The sequence below is a fragment of the Archocentrus centrarchus genome, chromosome 3 (genome assembly GCF_007364275.1).
Source record: "Archocentrus centrarchus isolate MPI-CPG fArcCen1 chromosome 3, fArcCen1, whole genome shotgun sequence".
NCBI classification, from domain to species: Eukaryota; Metazoa; Chordata; class Actinopteri; order Cichliformes; family Cichlidae; genus Archocentrus; species Archocentrus centrarchus.
Window position 1 is genome coordinate 23,570,032 of NC_044348.1, and position 18,500 is coordinate 23,588,531.

Genomic DNA, 18,500 nt, shown 5'->3' on the forward strand with positions numbered 1-18,500 from the left:
GCACTTCTGCCATGTTATTGGGTGATTGCATAAATAACAGCTGTACCATAAACCTGTTACTGAACAAAAGGTGTGTTTGTACATATCAGTGTTTTGCATTATCTTTATAAAGGGAACAAGAGACACATTACATGCAAAAATAAGCACAAGATTTTTACTGTTACAATAGAAGCAAATGGTGAGCGTGCTGACCTCTGTCCCAGTGTGATGCTCTATTGAGTATCACACTGCAGCATTCTGCAATGTGTCCCAATGGGGTTACAGAGTTTCCACTGATCTCTGTTGGCTGTATTGATAACCTGATCCTTGTCACCCCAGCTTCTCCTCCATCCATCCTTACAGCTTGTCATGCCATCTCTTCCTTGCATATATTGAATCCCAGTTCTGGGAACACACAAAGTTGTGGTTTCTGGTATTTTTTTTTACCATTATATTTTATACTTCAGTCATAGTGACTAAAGTTGAAAGCTCATAAAGCCCTGTTTTTTTTTTTTTGCCAGTATGCTTTTACTGCACTTTGGTAAACATTCACAATAGAAATCCAAGCCATTAAGCCCAGGGGTTCTTTGGATGAAAAATCTCTAATATTCACCTAGAGTAGCTTAGACTCTTTTTTAAAACCATTAAAACATAATATTACTAATTTAAAATTGAGGTTTTTGTGGACTTTTTTTTTTTTTTTTTGTGGAGTTTTGAATTTTTCTGCTGGCTATATGTTTTGTATTTATCCATTATTGGTTTTAGTCTGCAGTTAATATAATAACATTTTGTTGGTCAGTTAGTGCTGCTCTCAGTGCCAGGTGACCTCAACTGATGGGCCAGCTGACATTCTTCTATGCATCCAACTAGAAAATCTAATATATGATGAGCTGTGTAAGCTGCTTTAGCCAGCTCACAGTTGCTCTAAATTCACAAGCTGCAGTTGCTCCAAATTCAGAACCTGCTGTAGAAGAGAAATTCAAGTTAACACAACTTAATCGTTGTTGTATAATTGTCTACACATATTTGATTATGTTCTTTGTAATTTGTCTGTTATCTGACATATGTATGAACTGTCTTTATCAGTACACAGGAATTTGAGGTATGAAACAGGGACTCTTTATATCATCCTTAGGAGAGAAGAAGCAGGTTCCGAATTATATTTCTCTGTTATGGTTAGGTAAAACTACTTTCACTCTTGAAAGACTGCAGACATTCAGTGTATGTGAAAAGCCATGTTTTTTAGACTGGGGGTTTCTATTGCTTTGTTGCCACATACCCACAACAAAGAAAAAGAAACTTCTCTGGACCCCTTTGGACCCTTCATGAAGGTTGAATAAAGAATATATAGGAAGATACTTGGAATCTTACAGTCTGTAATTTTCCTTCTACCAGATTTCTACCACACACCCTCCACCAGTTTCATGCAGTGATTTGGGGACCTTGCGTTCTCCCTTCCCAACTGCTTTTACATGTACATACATGGAAAAAAAGTCAGGAATTGGGCTCTCCCTTCATTACTATACTTTCCATATGTGCACTTTGAAGAGTCCCAGAACAGAGCCATTGAGCAAGTTATATATTATTGCAGATGCAAATCACAAATCTTCTTTTATTGTATTTGCTCTGGCTGAAATTCTGTTTATATGAAAGCTTCTTTTCCAAAATACTATGCGACACACCTCCCCAAAAATTAGATTATTATGAAAGATTATTCAAAGCAGATTGATGAGTGATTTCAAAAATAAGACATATGTAAATGAAGTTTAGCTCAAACCTTTTGAAATATTTTTGTGGGGTATCTTTCTTAGCAAGCTTGTAAACCTAGCAATGAGTTTATAAAAAAAAAAAAGAAAAAACTGTATATGCTGTATATGCAAGACTTGATAACAATGTAAAATTACCACTTTGCTAGTAAGTCATAGTACATTATAATACATATAAATATTACATTAAAAATTATTTGCTTTTTCTTGCATGTAAAAAAAAAATGTTTTTTTAAAATATTTGCTTTTTAGTGGATTTTTTATTTTCCATAGGAGAATTTGTCACAGTTATCCTCTTATTTCCAAACTGACTGTCTTATTCTGTTGAACATTCACCTCATGAAGAAGAAAAAGAGACAGCTACTGCAGTGAACTAAATCCTGTTTTTTGTCCTCCCCCCCCCCATCCTAACTGGGAAGTTTGTATTGGCCTCTAGGTGTGGGAAGACATGCAGGATGTTCCAAGTGTTCTGGCAGCTTTGTTATTATTTATGGATGTACTCTATTCTAACACGAATGTCCTCATAATGCTCTCTGTTTTCACCCTTCAGAGAAAGAATAGACTTACAAATTTATGCTGACAACATTTTAATGCATTTATTGATAAACACACCCACTGCATAGCAGACCACACTGACTCTTTAAAACATTAGAGCTTTATATTTTATTAATCACTAGTTGTTTCATAGCAGTTCAGAGTCTCTGTCTCTGCTTTCTGGCTTTGGGAGGGAGCTGCTTGTCCCACATTTTGATGGGTCGATTTAAGATCACAGGAATATGATGTATGAGTTCTGATTGGCAGTGGCTTTTTCTACATTTTCAGTCTACATGTATTACCAGTAAAGACTTTTATACTGTGTATTATGTTTTAATGCAAGGACCATTTTGTTCACAAAAACTTTAATCTGTGCCGTCTCAATGTGAGATGATTCCCTTTCTCCACGTTTTCTCTCTCACTTCAGCTTGCTCAGAAGAAGGAGGATCCAATTTAGCCATGTGAGGCCAGCCCAATAAATAGCTTTTTTACTGAGAATGAGACTGATTGAGGATTTATCCAATCCTTTATCAAGACTGATTGTTTACCTTTGCCTGAGCTAGATTGGATTGAAATGGGAGCTCTCACCCTGATCCATACAGAGGAGAGAAAAATCTAATCATTTCTTTCTCTGTCTATGTCTTTCTTTGTCTATGCTTTTTTTCCTCTCTTTTTGTTCCTGCCGTCTCCTTCATATTGTCTCAGTATCTGCTCTCACTCTCACTACAAGTCATTTGATCTTCACATCTTTCTCCCCTTTACTCTTCTTTCATCCTTGTCTTATTCTTCTCTCTTTCACACTCATTTTTTTTCTTTATTCTCTCCCTGTCTATAACTCTTTAAATTCTCTATCCCACAGCGATGCTTTCTCTGTTCATTTTAAGCCCTCTCTCCCATTTCAGTTGTCTCTGTACTTCAGACCAACTGCAAAAAAGTATATATATCAAGTCAAAAACAGTTTACCACAAGGAGCATCTTCAAGTTGTATTCATATTGTGTTGTTAGTAAACAAAACAGAAAACAATCAAAACAAACAAAAAGGACAGAAATACCATCATATTTCTGTTTGTTTTATTTTTTTGTTTCATGGCAAACGTGACCTTAGACAATTTACAAAATCAGATTTCTCAAGAAAAAGTGACACATTGCCTTTCTGCTATACCGTCCTTACATCAAGCTCACTGATTATACCCACGAATATTTTAAGACTCTTGAAAGAAAGAAAAAGAAATCGAAGTATCTGAACAAGGAAAAAAAAACCCTCAGTGTTAGAGGTCACCTACAAGGTGCTTGTAGCATCACTCAAGTTAACTTCTGAGACAGCGGGGCTTTTAGTTAACAAAGCGCTGTAGTCTCACTCACAAAGCTTTTCTTGTTACACACACACACACACACACACACAGAGCTCTCTCTCTCACACACACACACACACACACACACACTCTCATGGCTTCTTCAAAAACACAATAGGAGAGTAAATGGTTTTTCTGAAAGTGATTCCTACCTCCTTATTATTTATTCATGGGTCTGCTGGTCATTGCAACCTTGAGACTTGCATGAGTGTGTGCGTGCGTGATGAATTCTATACGACGAAAAGGTAGAGAGAGAATTATAGATGAAAAAAAGTGGAGAGGCAGAGAAAAAAGAAGTGGGGAAAAGGAAGGAATGGAGGGAGGGAGGGAGGGAGGAAGACGAGGGCTGCGGTCTGGAATATGGTTTTGGATTTCTGTCCTTGAGGGGTGAGTGGAATGCGATCGATAGTGAGGCTGAAAGCAAGGCTGATCAGGTGGCAGCACGAGGCTGCACAGGCACTCAGAAAGAACACGACCTAGACACAAACAAGGTCACTGCTTGACCCCCTAAGTGCATGGAGAGAAAGAATGAAGATGAGAGTAGGAAAAGAAGAGAAAGACAGAGAAGAGGAGATGCACATAAGACAGGTTAGGGGAAGAGGGTAAACTTGGATCTAAAAACATCTTTCTCCTTTTTGATTGCAGCAAAAATTAAGGACAGATCATGAAGGGATGTTAAAATTTTAAGGAAGACTTGATAAAGGAGATAAAATTTGGCCATGAACTAAATCATGACTACATGAAGCATCTGTGGACATAATAAAATGGTAACATATATAGACAAACTCTACTTCATAATGTCAAACCCAGCAAAGAAAACAAGCAATATTTGACTTACTTTTATGATGTTCTCTTTGAAACCGTATGAAGAAAAAGCTTTAACATATTTGAAATTAAACCACCAAGGTAATTTCACTGTTTTATGAATACATGAAACATGTCTGTCATCAAGATTATAAATGAAAATAAGATCTGAAAACAAAGAAAAAATGAAAGACTTCAAAAGAGAAGAGATAAGAAAACAAACTCTAAGGAGACAGATGAATAGCGGCGATAAGTGCTGCACTGTACAGAGAACACGCTGACCACTAATAAAGGAGAAAGAGAATCAAGGCGTGAGGGTGATCTTGGAAATTGGGTTTATTATGTTTATTGTGGTACACTGGACGACTGGGGTGTATTCCAAACTCAGCAACAGATGACAATGAATCTATCACAACTGCCAGGAATTTATACTTGCACTACGAGATGAGACAGAACATCTGCTTCGTATCTTGTGTACTTCACGTGCTCCTTAAAAAGGTATTGTTAGGCATTCATTTGGTATTTTGGAAGGTCATTCTGTTGTTATGCTACCCACAGGCATAGAGTTGCTTCAGAAAGTGTTCACAACCCTTCAAATACACATATACAGTACACGCATTTAACTTTAAACAAGCAAAATTCAAGTTTCTTTATTTTTTCCTTTCTTTTTTTTGGGGGGGGGGGGGGGGGTAGTTTATCCCATTGTTCCTGGTAGCTCCATTCAAGTTGTCTGTGAACATGTCCTCAATTGTGTTCACAAAATTTTTTCATTTCAATTTTGGCTGAACCAGTAAAGCACAGTCATATCCTCTCCTGAAGCCACTCTAACACTGTTGACTAAATGCTCGACTATTTTTTTTTTACTAATTCTTTCAAATTCTTGAAATGCTGTGTGCCAACTTCCAAACAGACTGTCATGCCTTATATTTTCATCTTTTTGCCAGGTTGGCCTTCCTCACTGACTTTGGACAGTTGGAATAAAACAATTTCCTTTTTGATTTTTATTGAATTTGCAAAAGTGTCAATGACATTCTTCTATAACATCATATTATGTGTTACTGAATGAAGAATGCTGTGAAACTGTTGTTTTTAACAATTTATATTGGAATGACTTCCTGTTTGTTAATAAATAATTGAGTTCAAAACACTCCCGTTTGTTTATAAATGACTGGGTGGTTTAAGGCCAAAATCTGTTTTAGATCTGCTGCTGTGAGCTATTCAGGCTTCTTAGATTTGAAACTTTAAAAATAAAAAAATAAATAAATAAATAAATAAGAATAATCAAATAATCAAAATTAGCTTTTTTGTCATGTCTACATATCACTTCACTTTTGTTCAGCCAAACAGCTGTTTTGTGAGTGCAGGGATCACTGCTTGAGACACTGAGAGAGAAAACGCAAACACCACATCAAATTAGATCTCAAAACAAAATACTTGTGCTGGTGATGTGCCTGGTGTAGACCTCTGTATTGGACTCTTCTATAGCTTTTCTTTATGTTTGAGTGTCTCTGGAGTGTCTGCTGCCGTGGTAACACACACTGTACGTTGTGGATGAAATCCTCTCTGAGACTAAAAATAATAAAGAGAAGGTCTAAATGTCTGTTCTTACAAACTAAAATGAAACAATAGAAAGAAAGCGGGCTCTATGTTGACTAGAGACTAGACAGTGAGACACAGATATGTGTGTTTGTTTGATGATGTATGTTTTATTTAAAATTTATAAAGTAATATTAAATTCTAAGACGGTTTTACTTTGGTCTTTCTCAGGCACTTTTAAAACAGCAGCAGTTTGCTGTGGTATTTGGAACAATATTATAAATGCTGTGGCTTTTTCTCATTTTGCAACACAGGTGTTGGATTTGTTTTCTGCTTCAGTGATTTGTACTCAGGATACTTTAAGATAGCTTCTTGATTTTTGACAATGAATTCAATGTAAAGACATCAGGGAAGCTTTAAAGCATGAACGAATGCTAGAGCTAGATAGATAGTAACTAGTAGATTTTTTCAGCCTGAGCACAGGTCAGATCTGTGGATGCTCTATTTATTGGCTAATCATTGCTTTAATTGATATTGTAGGGGCAAAGTTATCCTTAAGCTTTTTTCTTCTTCCCTCATTTTTAAGCCTTCTTCAGTTTCTCACTTCTCAGCAACCTGCCATCAACAAGCCACTCAGCAATGATATCATCTGATCTGGTCATACTCAAAGAAAGATAGCTAGAGCTCAAATTTCTCCATCCTATGCCGCACTTGTAATAATTAGCCATTACTCATTACAGCTAACACATCCAACATGAGCAGAGTGTGTTAGGTAGCAGCTGACACTGCATCTGATGGCTATTGACACTTTGGGAGAGAGCTCTATATATCTGCTGATGCTGTCTGCCCCTGTTTGTTTTGTTCTGACTCAAACCATCTGATGGTCAAGCAAATGTTGAGCAAACTATTGAAACACTTCCAGAAATATGAATTATGTATTTCTTTTCACCTCGTCTCAAGAACACAGATTAACTGAATACTCATGAATCAGAAATGTTTTAAAAAGAAGCAAATGTTGCGCTAAAGTGCTTTTAAGATCAGTATGTTTTGCAGACAGATGCAAATCAGCGTCATTAGTGTAAACGATTTTATTAGCGCGTGCATTTATATTTATTTTTTTCAAGATCATGACTTTATTGTAAATGCTGATGATTCCTCTGATTCCTGTAATGTTATCACAGCTTTAGTCTCATATTACAGAGGCAAAAAGAGCGATAAAGGCATCCATATTGTATGACAAGGTTAGAGTGAAGGATGGTGTGTTCAATATCAATGAGTCAGTTTTATTGAACTTTTTTTCTGTGATCTGTGCACAGAGGGATGGCTGATGTTCCATACAAACAGTCATTTCTAGTCTTTTTTTTTTAATGGGGTGGTACACAGGGGAAGCCAAGAACCAGTCTAAACAAATGTGTTTATTCTTTGGAGTGGTATAAGTCAAGAACAATGTGTCATTCCTCTGTTTTAAGTACTTACTGTTGGGTCGTACTCTTTAAGAATCCCGTGTATTCCTAGTCTCTCTCAAATGTTTGCTCCTTTCCATCCATCTCTGCTCTCCAGTGACAGATAATTAAAAGAGATATTTCTGTGCAGTAGAGTGTTTTGACTTATACTGCATGTCATCCACACCTTGTCACTTTTAGTTATTCAATAAAGCCATTGTTCATAAAGTAAAGCTGGGATAATTACTAAAGTGTTTATCAGTTCAAGTTGCTGCTGTCAACCTACACTGTGCCTTTTTTTCATCACAATTTGAGTGATATTCTACTTATTTCTCCCCTTTCTTTCCCACACTTCCCCTCAGATGTTGCATCCTCTGTGCTTGTGCGTGCATTCGTGTATGCCTTAGTGCCTGTGTGTGTGAGTGTGGGTCTGCATCCGTGCCAAGTAATATTCCCCGATAACAGGATTACCATCTTAAGCCTATTCACGGTAAGTGAGCCAGTTGGATGGATAAAGCACTGTATCGTCAACTCCGCTGGCGTTACATCAAGAAGAGAGTTAGTAAAATTGTAGAAGGCAGGCCTAGCAGGCTCTCTGTGAGTTACAGAGAGGGAATATAAAGGATTGAACCTCTGTAGCACCGCAGGAAGCAGTGGTATAGAGGTGGGAAAGCCTGGCAAGTTAAGCTTTGCTTTCAATGATGTCAAACAGGGAAGGATTTAACTTTCACTTTGTTTTACTCAGTAGTGATACTTGTGCTTGTTTTAAAGGCAAATATTAAGAGTGCAATGTGGCTTCTTTGAGTCAAAGAAGGCAATGTAGTTAAATTACTCTATATCAGAAACTATAGAATGCTATTGAAATTAAGTGTGGAGCACAGCAGGCATCCACACAAGTGACCTTTATTTTCATTATTTGTGTCCAGTGAGCTCCATGTTTCAGGATAACATAGATAGAAATATGTTGCAAGCATCTCAACTTCCTTTTTCTGGCTAAATGTCAGTATTAAGGCCTCTGATGTATTGTTGTGTTGTTCTGTCAGTTTCCAGTTTAGACAACAGTGCAGTGGGGCCTTATAGCCACTGGACCATGTCTGCTAGTTTCTGTTGATCCTATGTGATGTGTCGATCTGAGAAGTGAAGTGAGAAGCTTATAGAAAGAGCAGGAGAAGGAGGAACATGTTTTTGTTTCCTTTGTGAGGGTGTGTCAGTACAAGAAAACAGACATGTAAAGTAAAAATGAAAAATGAATGAAAGAGGAACAAGTTTAGAATTATAGAGGGACGGACGTAACCAGAGACAAACAGAAAAAATGAGATAAACAGACAACCACAGATACAGAGAGACGCAACAGTTAAAAAGTAGACAGAAAAATGTGCTGGCGATTGATCTATCAGTACAATCTAAACACATTAGCTCTCTTTTTCCTAATCACCTAAAGAATCTCTTCTTTTCTCTTGTCTTCTCTTCTCTTCTCACTGTAGCTATGTCTCATTTCTTCCTAAGCATGCCTTTACTGTTTCCGATCCATATTCATCATGCATAATTAGTGCCTGCTGTCATTCTCGTTTTTCCTTTTCCAGATTTTATGATTTCAGGCTGTATCTCTTGCCTGTATAGGTACAGTAAATCCATTAAAATCCGATACAACAGCTCTATAATAAATCCCTCCCTTATACAAAGCTTGTAATGTTTGGTTTTGTTGTCACTGTGAGAGATAGAGGCGTTTATTCAACTGCCTGGACATTTTGGTGGCTGAGCATTAAATGCTGTATATTTTGTTTACTGAGTATTATAGGCTTTATAAAGTTAGGTTTTATTGGGGGGGCTTGTATTGGATTTCAGTAGCTTTAGCAAGGTGTATGTTTCTAATGCACTTGCACCTGGTACTGTTCAAATTTCCATCTGTATTATTGAATACGGCATATTTATTGTGGCTGGTGAAGCTTTGAGCTGCTCAGAAAATGTTGACTTGCTAGTTCGGTTGCAATATGTTTGACACTGACAACCAGGTCTGTTTATTTGATTCAAATAAACACCAGGAGTCCATGATACTTTCCAAAATAACTTATCAAAAACATTGGTGCTGCAGTATGAATGCTGCTGGAGAAGACTACTGCCGAAGGTACCAAAAGTTAAGCTTTGAGCCTAAATGGAAACAGTGTTTCTCTAGACAGTATTAACTTAAAATCATGTGTTAGACACAGCAGCTGAACACCTCAAACCCCAAAATGCTTGTCAAAATAAATAGCAGATGCTACAGGGCACCAGACCCTACACCCCATTTGTGAACTCTTATTGATGCACACAAGACAATCTAATATGATTAAATGAATACGTTATCGCTGTTCATGGTTCTAATAGTATGAAAAATGCACCAGTTAGAACTAAATGCTGTGTAAAAAACAAAGCACATGATCACTAATGGAAAATTTACTTGCTTACTTTGGTCTGGCCAGTGTTTTAGTGCATTCTGTGACCACAATTTGAAGAAGCTCTAATAGCCACACCCACTCACCTTCCATACAAATACCAAGCACCCCCGAACTTTCTCCTGCAATACTCTGAAAAGGCTTTTCTTCTTTTCTCGGCTCTGCTTCTGTTCTCCTGTTGAAACATCTGTGCCCTAGACAGCATGCAGATCATCACCTGAATACAGAAAAAGTGAACAAAACCTGCTGCTTTTCATGTCAGGCTCAATCCAAGGGGACACCAAGACTTCCCTTCACTTTACACTTCTAACCGAATGTAAGAGCTAATATTATAAGTCTCTGACTCAACAAATGTGTCTTTGTCTCTCCGCATGTGCATGGGGGAGTAAGTCTGGGGAAATGTATGTCTTTCATGTGTGTAAATGGATGTGTGTGTAGACACAAGATCTGATGACAAGTGAGTGTTTGGCTTTCCTGTACTTTGTAAAGAAATAAAAGAAAGGTATAGAGAAAAGTGCCCAGACAGGGAAAAGATGAGGGACTAAGAGAGATATCCAGACCAATCTGTCAGGACTGGAGTAGAAAAAAAAGGCACTGGCTATTGAAGGAAAAAGAAAAGAAAGGGGTGTAGAGGGAGGGTGAAAGAGGTCAGAGAAAGAGAGTGCAGGTGATAGTTTTAAGCTGCTGGTGTCGCAGGCAGATAAAGGCTTCTCTGCTGCCTGGTTGTCATCTGCATTGCACACAATATCTCCTTTATTCACAGTATCACCTCCCTCTATTTTGCTTCATCTGCCACCCTGGTGGAGCAACTCCCAGTGTGATGCACTTTTTCTCTTCCCATCATACAGCTGCCATCAATACAGTATATATCATTCCCTCTTATTCTTTTTCTTACTCACTCTTGCAGGCTGAAAAAAAAAAATGTCTCACTTACATTTGCAGACTTTTTTCCCCCCTTACACACATACCTACTGTTTCTCACCAAGTAATACTGCTTTTCATTCCCTACATATTTTGTCTCTCTTTCCTCTTGTGCATTTTACCCCAAGATCTCCTTATCTAACAGTATTCTTAGCAGTAATTTATAGCATACTCAAATTCTGCTTCCATCCCCAGTGACTTCCTTCAGTATTTCCAGTGTAATACATCATCAAGATTTCATGTTCAGCCCCGTTTTTAATCGCACAATTTCATCATGTATACACAAAAAAGAGACACATCATCAAGCACAGAACTGCCTTTAACTGAAATTTAGTATGTTTCTCCCCCAGTTCAAATTCTTAGTACAGAATCTTGTCATTAAGATTCTAGTAAACTTGAACCTAATGTTCCTGAACTCAAAACCTATGACTCTAAAATGCTACTTCTGCAAAACTTTAGCAAACAAAATGTCCATAATTTGTAATACTTTCACTCATCTTTTAATCCTTTCATATAAATGATAAAAGCAGGAAAAGGCAAATGTACACTTCATGCTCACTTTCACTCTCTCCCTTTGTGTATCTCAAAAAGGTCCACAGACACACACACACAAACACGTGCCCTCATGCAAACTGGAGCCACTAAACCGTGGACAGACAGGGTTCGCTTCATTGCTCACCTTGGCTGGTTGATCAATGGCAGTCTGTCTCCTCCAAAGCCCTCCCACAAACAGAGCTGAATAAACAGACAGAGAGCATTTACACAGGCACTGATAATCCGCTAATCCATATAACCTGCTTTCTAATCAACACACACACACACACACACACACACACACACACACGTGTTTTTCCTCAAACGTGGGGACTCTCTTTAGGCCCCTGACTAGGTGGTTACACGTGGGGACCCAACTTTCTAAACGATCTAGAGGCTTGGTTTTAGGTTAATTTTAGTCTTCTATTTTTTTGAACATGAAATATCATCTTTAATATAAAAAATAATCAAATTTAGAAAATTTTAATCTTTCAGGTTTTTGGCTCCACATGGGGACCTGCTCATTTGACTTATCCACCAGGTGGCACTGTTAAGTTTTAGGGACCACTGAGATATATGAGGATGTCAAATATAAGCAATAAATAAGTCAATAAACCACATTATATTTGATTCTTTTTTGTTAAAAATTATTTTTAAGTACTGGTAACCTGTTTACTGCCAACCATCAATACTGGACTCTCCTTTCTGGTTTTATGCAAACCATTTTATTGCACAGTTTATAATATTTCAATCTTGTGGCAAAAAAAATATACATAAAAGCCAACATGTAAAACAAATGAAAAAATAAAAATTTATGTATTCATCAATACGTATTCATAAACATGAACATGCAATATGTATACATACTTCTATTACAAAACCTGACTGCAGCTGTCCCAAAACTTCAAAACTTTCAATCTCCAAACAGAACTGGCGTGGTTATGGTACTAACAAATGGCCCGTTTCCATTCACTTTAATAAAAGGTCAACGCTTACCTTTTTGTGAAAGTCTCTCGTTTTAATGCATCTATGCGATTTTTCACATAGAACTTAACCGCTTGCCATGTCCTGTTCTCAAGGGCCACTGGTGAGGCTTCAATGCACTTCATACACTGGGCTTTCCCAGGAACCGTTCCAGAGTCAATACAGTCCATGAGCGTTTTCTCCACCGCCTGGATTTCTTCTTGGCTCCACTTCACTCTCTTCCTATGTGATGGCCCTGTAAAATGATTAGAGGGCGTAAGCATTCTTCAGTGAAAAAAAAGGTTTCAATCTTTGTGACAGGGCAAGTTATATGCTATTATGAAAACATTTCTTCACCACAGCAGCAGCACACTGCAGTAAAAGTATTATTGGGGGTGGGTGTATTACTTGTTGAAGCTGACAACTGGTAATAAATCAAGACACAAGTTTCACCAGCACTTATAAAAGCATCAGCAGGTACAGGAGAGAAATAATTGTTCAAAGTACATCACAAGAATAAATGATTAAGGTCAGGGGCATGTTAAAAAAAACAAAATTGCTTAATATATCAGACATTTCCAAAGGATTTCACCAAAAGAAAGGTTTTGAGTGATTTGATGGTGGCTAGAGACTCTGTGGACTTGAGTTAAGAGAGCATCAACATAAGTGGGGCACTCTAATGGATGAAGCCCAAATTTCCCTTTTTCACAGAGTCCAGCCTGGGAAAACTCAGCAGGGCCTGCGCAGTTTTAACACTACAGTGGAAAAAAAGTGGTGTTGAAAATGTTATTGGTGCAGTTAAACAAAAAGATTAAGCTAATCATCCAAACTACCTTGGATGATGCTAGTTAGTTTGCTGTTCCAAGACAGTTCAAGGCGAAATTAGTGGGGAAGAAGGGGAGAAGAAATAAAACCAAACTATTGCTTGAGGGTATGCAGTCAAATGAAAAAAAAAAGCTATTCTAAAGTTTTATGTGTAGAGACATCATCTGGTCTTCACCAGGCTGCAAAACGAAGAAACCTCAGATTAACACCACACAGAAAGTGTTGTGAACTGTTAATAAATTTCCCATTGGTTTAGTTCAATAACAGATGGAGGAAATATTGGAAATAGGTTTACACCTGTTAATGTGAAGTATTCATTGAACAGTGACAGTAAATGCTTGTAAAAAATAAGTAAAAGTTTACGTGTTTTCAAGCCTGGCTTACAGGAGGAAAATTCAGTTATCAAGACATTGGACCCAATGGGTATTATTCTTTTTATGATAACAATTAGAAGTCAAGTAAATTCTTCGGTTTGAAAGATGTCTGTCTGGCAACATTTTTAACGCTTCTGCCCATTTATAATCTCCAAGTTTGAAGACAAACTACCTTTAGTTGTGTTGGAGTTGCCAGAGACTTCCATGGCCACCGGTACCTTGTCATTTGATCTCTCTATGAAACAAAACAAAACTCAGAATATATATGCAACTTTGAGAAAATCATCAGGTACAGAATAAATTGAAAAACTTAGAAGCCAAAAAGAACATGCATGAAGAAGAGTAAGGATACAGGACAGTGGCCTCTAAAGGTCCAATATTTATCAGAAATCTGCAATCTCATTTTCTTTCCACTTAGAAATATTCTTACCTTTGGCTGAAGGCAGATCTTTGTTTTGTCCACCTTCAGTGGTGCATCTCCTGGTCACCCCAAATTGATCTAAATAAAGCAGGTCTATTAAGTAAATGAGTATTAAACAGTAAGCAGTCAGTGTGTTTGCTTTATACAAGCATCTTAAATGACTAGTTTAACAGCTGACCTTCTTAGGAATTCTTAAGAGCACTAAATCAGAAGCTGCTGACATTGTAATCTAATTTTCACCATCAACATTTAGTTTTGCGCTGTTAGCAACAGTTTTTAAAACAGTCTTCCTTTTATGGATGAAACTGTCAATCATTAGACAGGTTTCCATGATCCCTGGATTTGCGTAAAACCAAATATCAAAAAAAGAAATCCTGTAATGGAAACTGCACAAATTTTTTTTTTTCAAAACACTCCTCAATATCGAATTAACCTTTTTATGCTTCCAGGAGGTGGGTTTTCAGGCGATTTGAAAAATGTTAAAAGTGTTATGGAAACACTTTTTTCACATGTCCACATCTCTGGCAGACCTGGATATGACATAGTCAATCTAAAGTTATCAAAATCTAGTTTCCAACTGTTTTTGGCCTAATTAATACGATGTAGTTGTCCTGTAACACGAACTAATCATTAGTCCATTTTCTTCAATGTTAAGATTTTGTTTTTCATTGTTTTGAAGAGAAGTCTCGCAGGACAAGATACAGAGAGTTACAAGAATTACACACACACTCGAAAAACAGCGATCAGTGGAAACACTGACCCCCTGCAGCACTGTCTTTATCGAACTTTCAGAGATAGAGGGACAAACAGAGACTACAGCGCGTTGTGCACTCTGCTGAGAAGGTGATTGGCTGTAACCTCCCATCTCTCCAGGACCTGTACACCTCCAGGACACTGGGGCGTGCAGGTCGGATCACAGCTGACCACTCTCACCCTGGGCACAGACTTTTTGACCCTCTCCCCTCAGGCAGGAGGCTACGGTCCATACGGACCAGAACCTCCCGCCATAAGAACAGTTTCTTCCCCTCTGCTGTTGGACTCATGAACAATAACCCTAAGACTGTTACCACCACCCTCCACAAACGCTGATGACCCTATGTCTATGCACCTGTCTGACTGCACTGATGTACATATTAGTGGAATATAGTCTACATTCTTTTATCTTTTAATTAGTCTCTGCACTGTATATTTTGTAATTTTGTAATATTGTGCTATAGTTATAGCTCTAATATCTCTGTATATTTGCAATTTGTATACTTGTATATTGTCTTATAGTTTTTATACTTATTTGTTTTTTTTTCTGTAAGCACGAAGTACCGCAGCAATTTCCTAATGCTGTGAACCTGTTCACCCATATGGCAATAAAAACCTTCTGATTCTGATTCTGATTCTGATATGATTTTCTTTTGTGCAAAAGTGTCATGAAAATACAGTTATCGTTAATTGACAATTTCATCCATACCTGGTGATCTGGAAGATGAAGTTGCAGGATCCCTCTCAGCTGAGTCAACCTCCTCTTCAGTGTCTGATCCACTGTCCACAGACATTTTCTCTGAAAAACAAAGTAACATCATCCATCATATTAAACTATTAGATGTCTAAAGCCACTTTAAGCAAAACTAAAAAGGCCAAAAGAAGGAGTAATGATAGAGCTAGTACTAAGCAACTAATAATGAAATATATATATGCTGCCATCAAAAAGTTAGCGCTATTCCTTGTTTTATTACCATTCAAGTGAGCAATTTGCAATGGGAAATTATGTGGTAAATTGACCAAAGGTTAAAACAAACAAAACAATAACAAAAAACTTACCAAAGACTACAAGAATTAGACTATATAATATGTAAAAGTGCCCACTGGGCTACTTGTTCCTACAGGTGTCAATTTCTCACATGCAATTCATTTATAAAAAGTATTGTTATAATTCACCAAATTCAAAAAAAAAAAAAAAAAACATTTCAAAGAGGAAAAAAAAAAAAACATCATTAAAATAAATAAAATCTGCCATGCCAGGAGGTCAACTTAAATCTTCACTAATAAATCACACCAATTTACCTTGTGGATCAATGCTGATCTCATCCAGATTTCTTCCTTTGAAGTTGGAGAGCTGTCCTCTTTCCAGCGCCAGCAACACTTTACTGATTTTTGCAAGCTGTAATGTACCTTCAGGCAATCTGTAGAACTGACGATGGACTCTAATGTCATGGCCTAGGAAGTCAGCCAGGTCATCCATTTCATTGTCCTTTAGGTTAAGAACCTTTGACATGGTGGCCATATGCTTCCTGAGTTTGGTTGAGGACAATGCTTCTGGGTGTTTTGCTCCACAGCTTTGAGCTATCTCACGAATAATATCAGATCCTCTGAAGTGATTGAGAGTCTGTGGTCTGCCAAACATGTACGGATTTTCATCCAACACATCACAATGATGACGATTTTGTACAAGCAACTCCATCGATGAAGCCATATCAGGAGTGAGGAGAATGGGAACCTTTCGGCCGCGTTTGCCTTTTATCTCAATTCGCTGGAAGTGCTTACACAGCTTCTTCTCAAGTTCTGACAAAGCAAGCTCCACATCTGGATGGGTGACAGAAGTATCTCTCAAGGTAAAAGCATTCTGAGGCATCTTGGATACTTCTCCCTCTCTTCTCCGGTTGAATATTATCACCTCACACAGTGTGATCTTGGCAAGTTCAGCCCAGTTCTTCTTTACTGCTTCTTCCTTCAGGTTTCTCTGGCACTCAATCCTTTTTGTGTCAAGATACTGATGCATTTTTCTGACATCATCAGCAAAGGGAATAAGCTGAGGAGCATTCCATTTAGCCTCATTCAAAGTCCTAAGGGCATGGGAAGAGGCACACTCGCTCCATCTGGTCTCACAGATCTGTTTGAAAACTCGCACATTCTGAATGGTATTCTCATCGCCTGAGATCATAGCCTCACATTCAAGAATACTGGCCACTTTGTTGAGGTTGTGACCCAACTTGAGTGCTAAAGATGGTGTTTTGAAGACTTTTGTTCTCTCGTCCAAGCCAGCCACCTTCTGAACGGCATCTATGACGTGAGGGAAGTTAGCTGGCACAAAGAAATCTGACAGCATCTCCAACTTGCCATCTTTCTGTCCTTGCAGAACAACTCGTGCGGTCTCACGCATCTTCTGTCGGATGTATTCGTGTCTTGTAACATCTTGGCCATGTTTATTGAACAAATGTTCTCCTAATTTCAAGATGCACTTCTCACTGCGGACAACCTTTGTTATGTCATCATGGTGCATGTTAAGTACTAGTTTCCAAAATTGTGCATTGACACTGTCGGGTACTGGCTCTGCATATTTACAAAGGGCTTGGACTCGAGATGTTCCTGGCTTAAGTCCTTTGACTTTTTGACTGAGGTTACACCTCCGCATATGACTCCACAAGGATTTCCGCTTGAAGTAACCCTCACAGTAGATGCAATGCAAGTAATCAGCAGCTTTTGCAGGTTTGGTGGATTGTTGACGGGGTATGACCATTCCTTTTCCCTCTTTAATCACTTTATTATTATGGGCACGGTTTCCTTTGTTTCTCAATAAAGAGAACTGCAGCCATCGCTCTTTAGAGCCTTTGGGGCATTTCAGTGCATTTGCCACTTCTGGTTTATCACTGTGTTTTGCTTCTAGATGGCGTGACATTTTGCTATAAGGTTTATTACAAAATACACAATAATACCTTTTATTGTAAACCCTACTGCCATCTTCCTTCTTCTTCAGGGTCATGACTGTCACATCAGGTGAAGAAGATTCTCCATGGTCATTCATATCAGCTGAAGAAGATTCTCCAGGGTCATTCACATCAGCTGAAGAAGATTCTCCAGGGTCTTTTGCAGCCAAGGAACAAGAAGTGGTCACACGCCTTCTCTTAAGTGGTTGGACTTCCAGAGAAGAAGCTGAAGTTGTTTTCTGGGCTCTTTTCTTCCTCCCCTTAAGCTGTTTAACATCTACTGAACTGTCACTGTCAGATTCAGGAACATACTCTTCCTCACTGATCTCAGAACTTGATGGAGCCTCTTCTGTGTATCCAAGCATTTGTTCGTGTAACTAAAAGGATTAAAAAAAAAAAAAAAAGAATACTTTAAGATACTCTCTCAAATATAAAACCAAATCATAAGAATCTAAAAATTTACAACTAGTATTTAAAGAAAGTTGAATAAAAAGAAAAACTCCCAATACTGGTATGATTTTTTTATTTTTCGGTGCTTGGAGCTCAAATGTTTTTTCAACTTTTTTAAGCATCCCCTGAACTTTGTTTTCAACCATCCATAAAATCATAAAGAGACTAGCTAAACTGGAAGTTGCTGAATGTTTTACAGCAATATGTCCTATAAAGAAGCTTAGATTTTAAATGCTACAGTTTTCCCTCCATTAAAACTTTTTTTGTGTGTGTGTGTAAAATTAACTTGATTTTGTATCTCTAAATCTGTGACTAGGAAAGCTCTTTGGGAGTAAATGTCTTACGCTAAAAACAAGCTTAGGTTATTCTTATGGTACAAATAATTTTAATTTCTTTGGAAAGAGAGTCAAAAATAGAGGACATATTAAAAAAATAATGGGTTCCTTTGATTTATTAATTTTCTTCACTTTTT

The 18,500-nt window shown here is 37.7% G+C and overlaps 2 protein-coding genes across 2 annotated transcripts in view; one reads left to right on the top strand and one right to left on the bottom strand.

The window, feature by feature from the left end:
• The window catches only part of mdga1 (MAM domain containing glycosylphosphatidylinositol anchor 1), a 238,551-nt gene that overhangs the window by 72,569 nt on the left and 147,482 nt on the right, over positions 1-18,500 (top strand). The gene's annotated exons all lie outside the window — the stretch shown is intronic.
• On the bottom strand, positions 11,625-16,718 carry LOC115800885 (uncharacterized). The gene is made up of 5 exons (XM_030758495.1): positions 15,939-16,718; positions 15,346-15,435; positions 13,893-13,961; positions 13,635-13,697; positions 11,625-12,519 (listed from the first exon to the last, which is right to left on the bottom strand). The coding sequence occupies exons 1-5, from the start codon at positions 16,651-16,653 to the stop codon at positions 12,293-12,295; spliced, it is 1,164 nt and encodes a 387-aa protein (XP_030614355.1). The 5' UTR covers positions 16,654-16,718; the 3' UTR covers positions 11,625-12,292.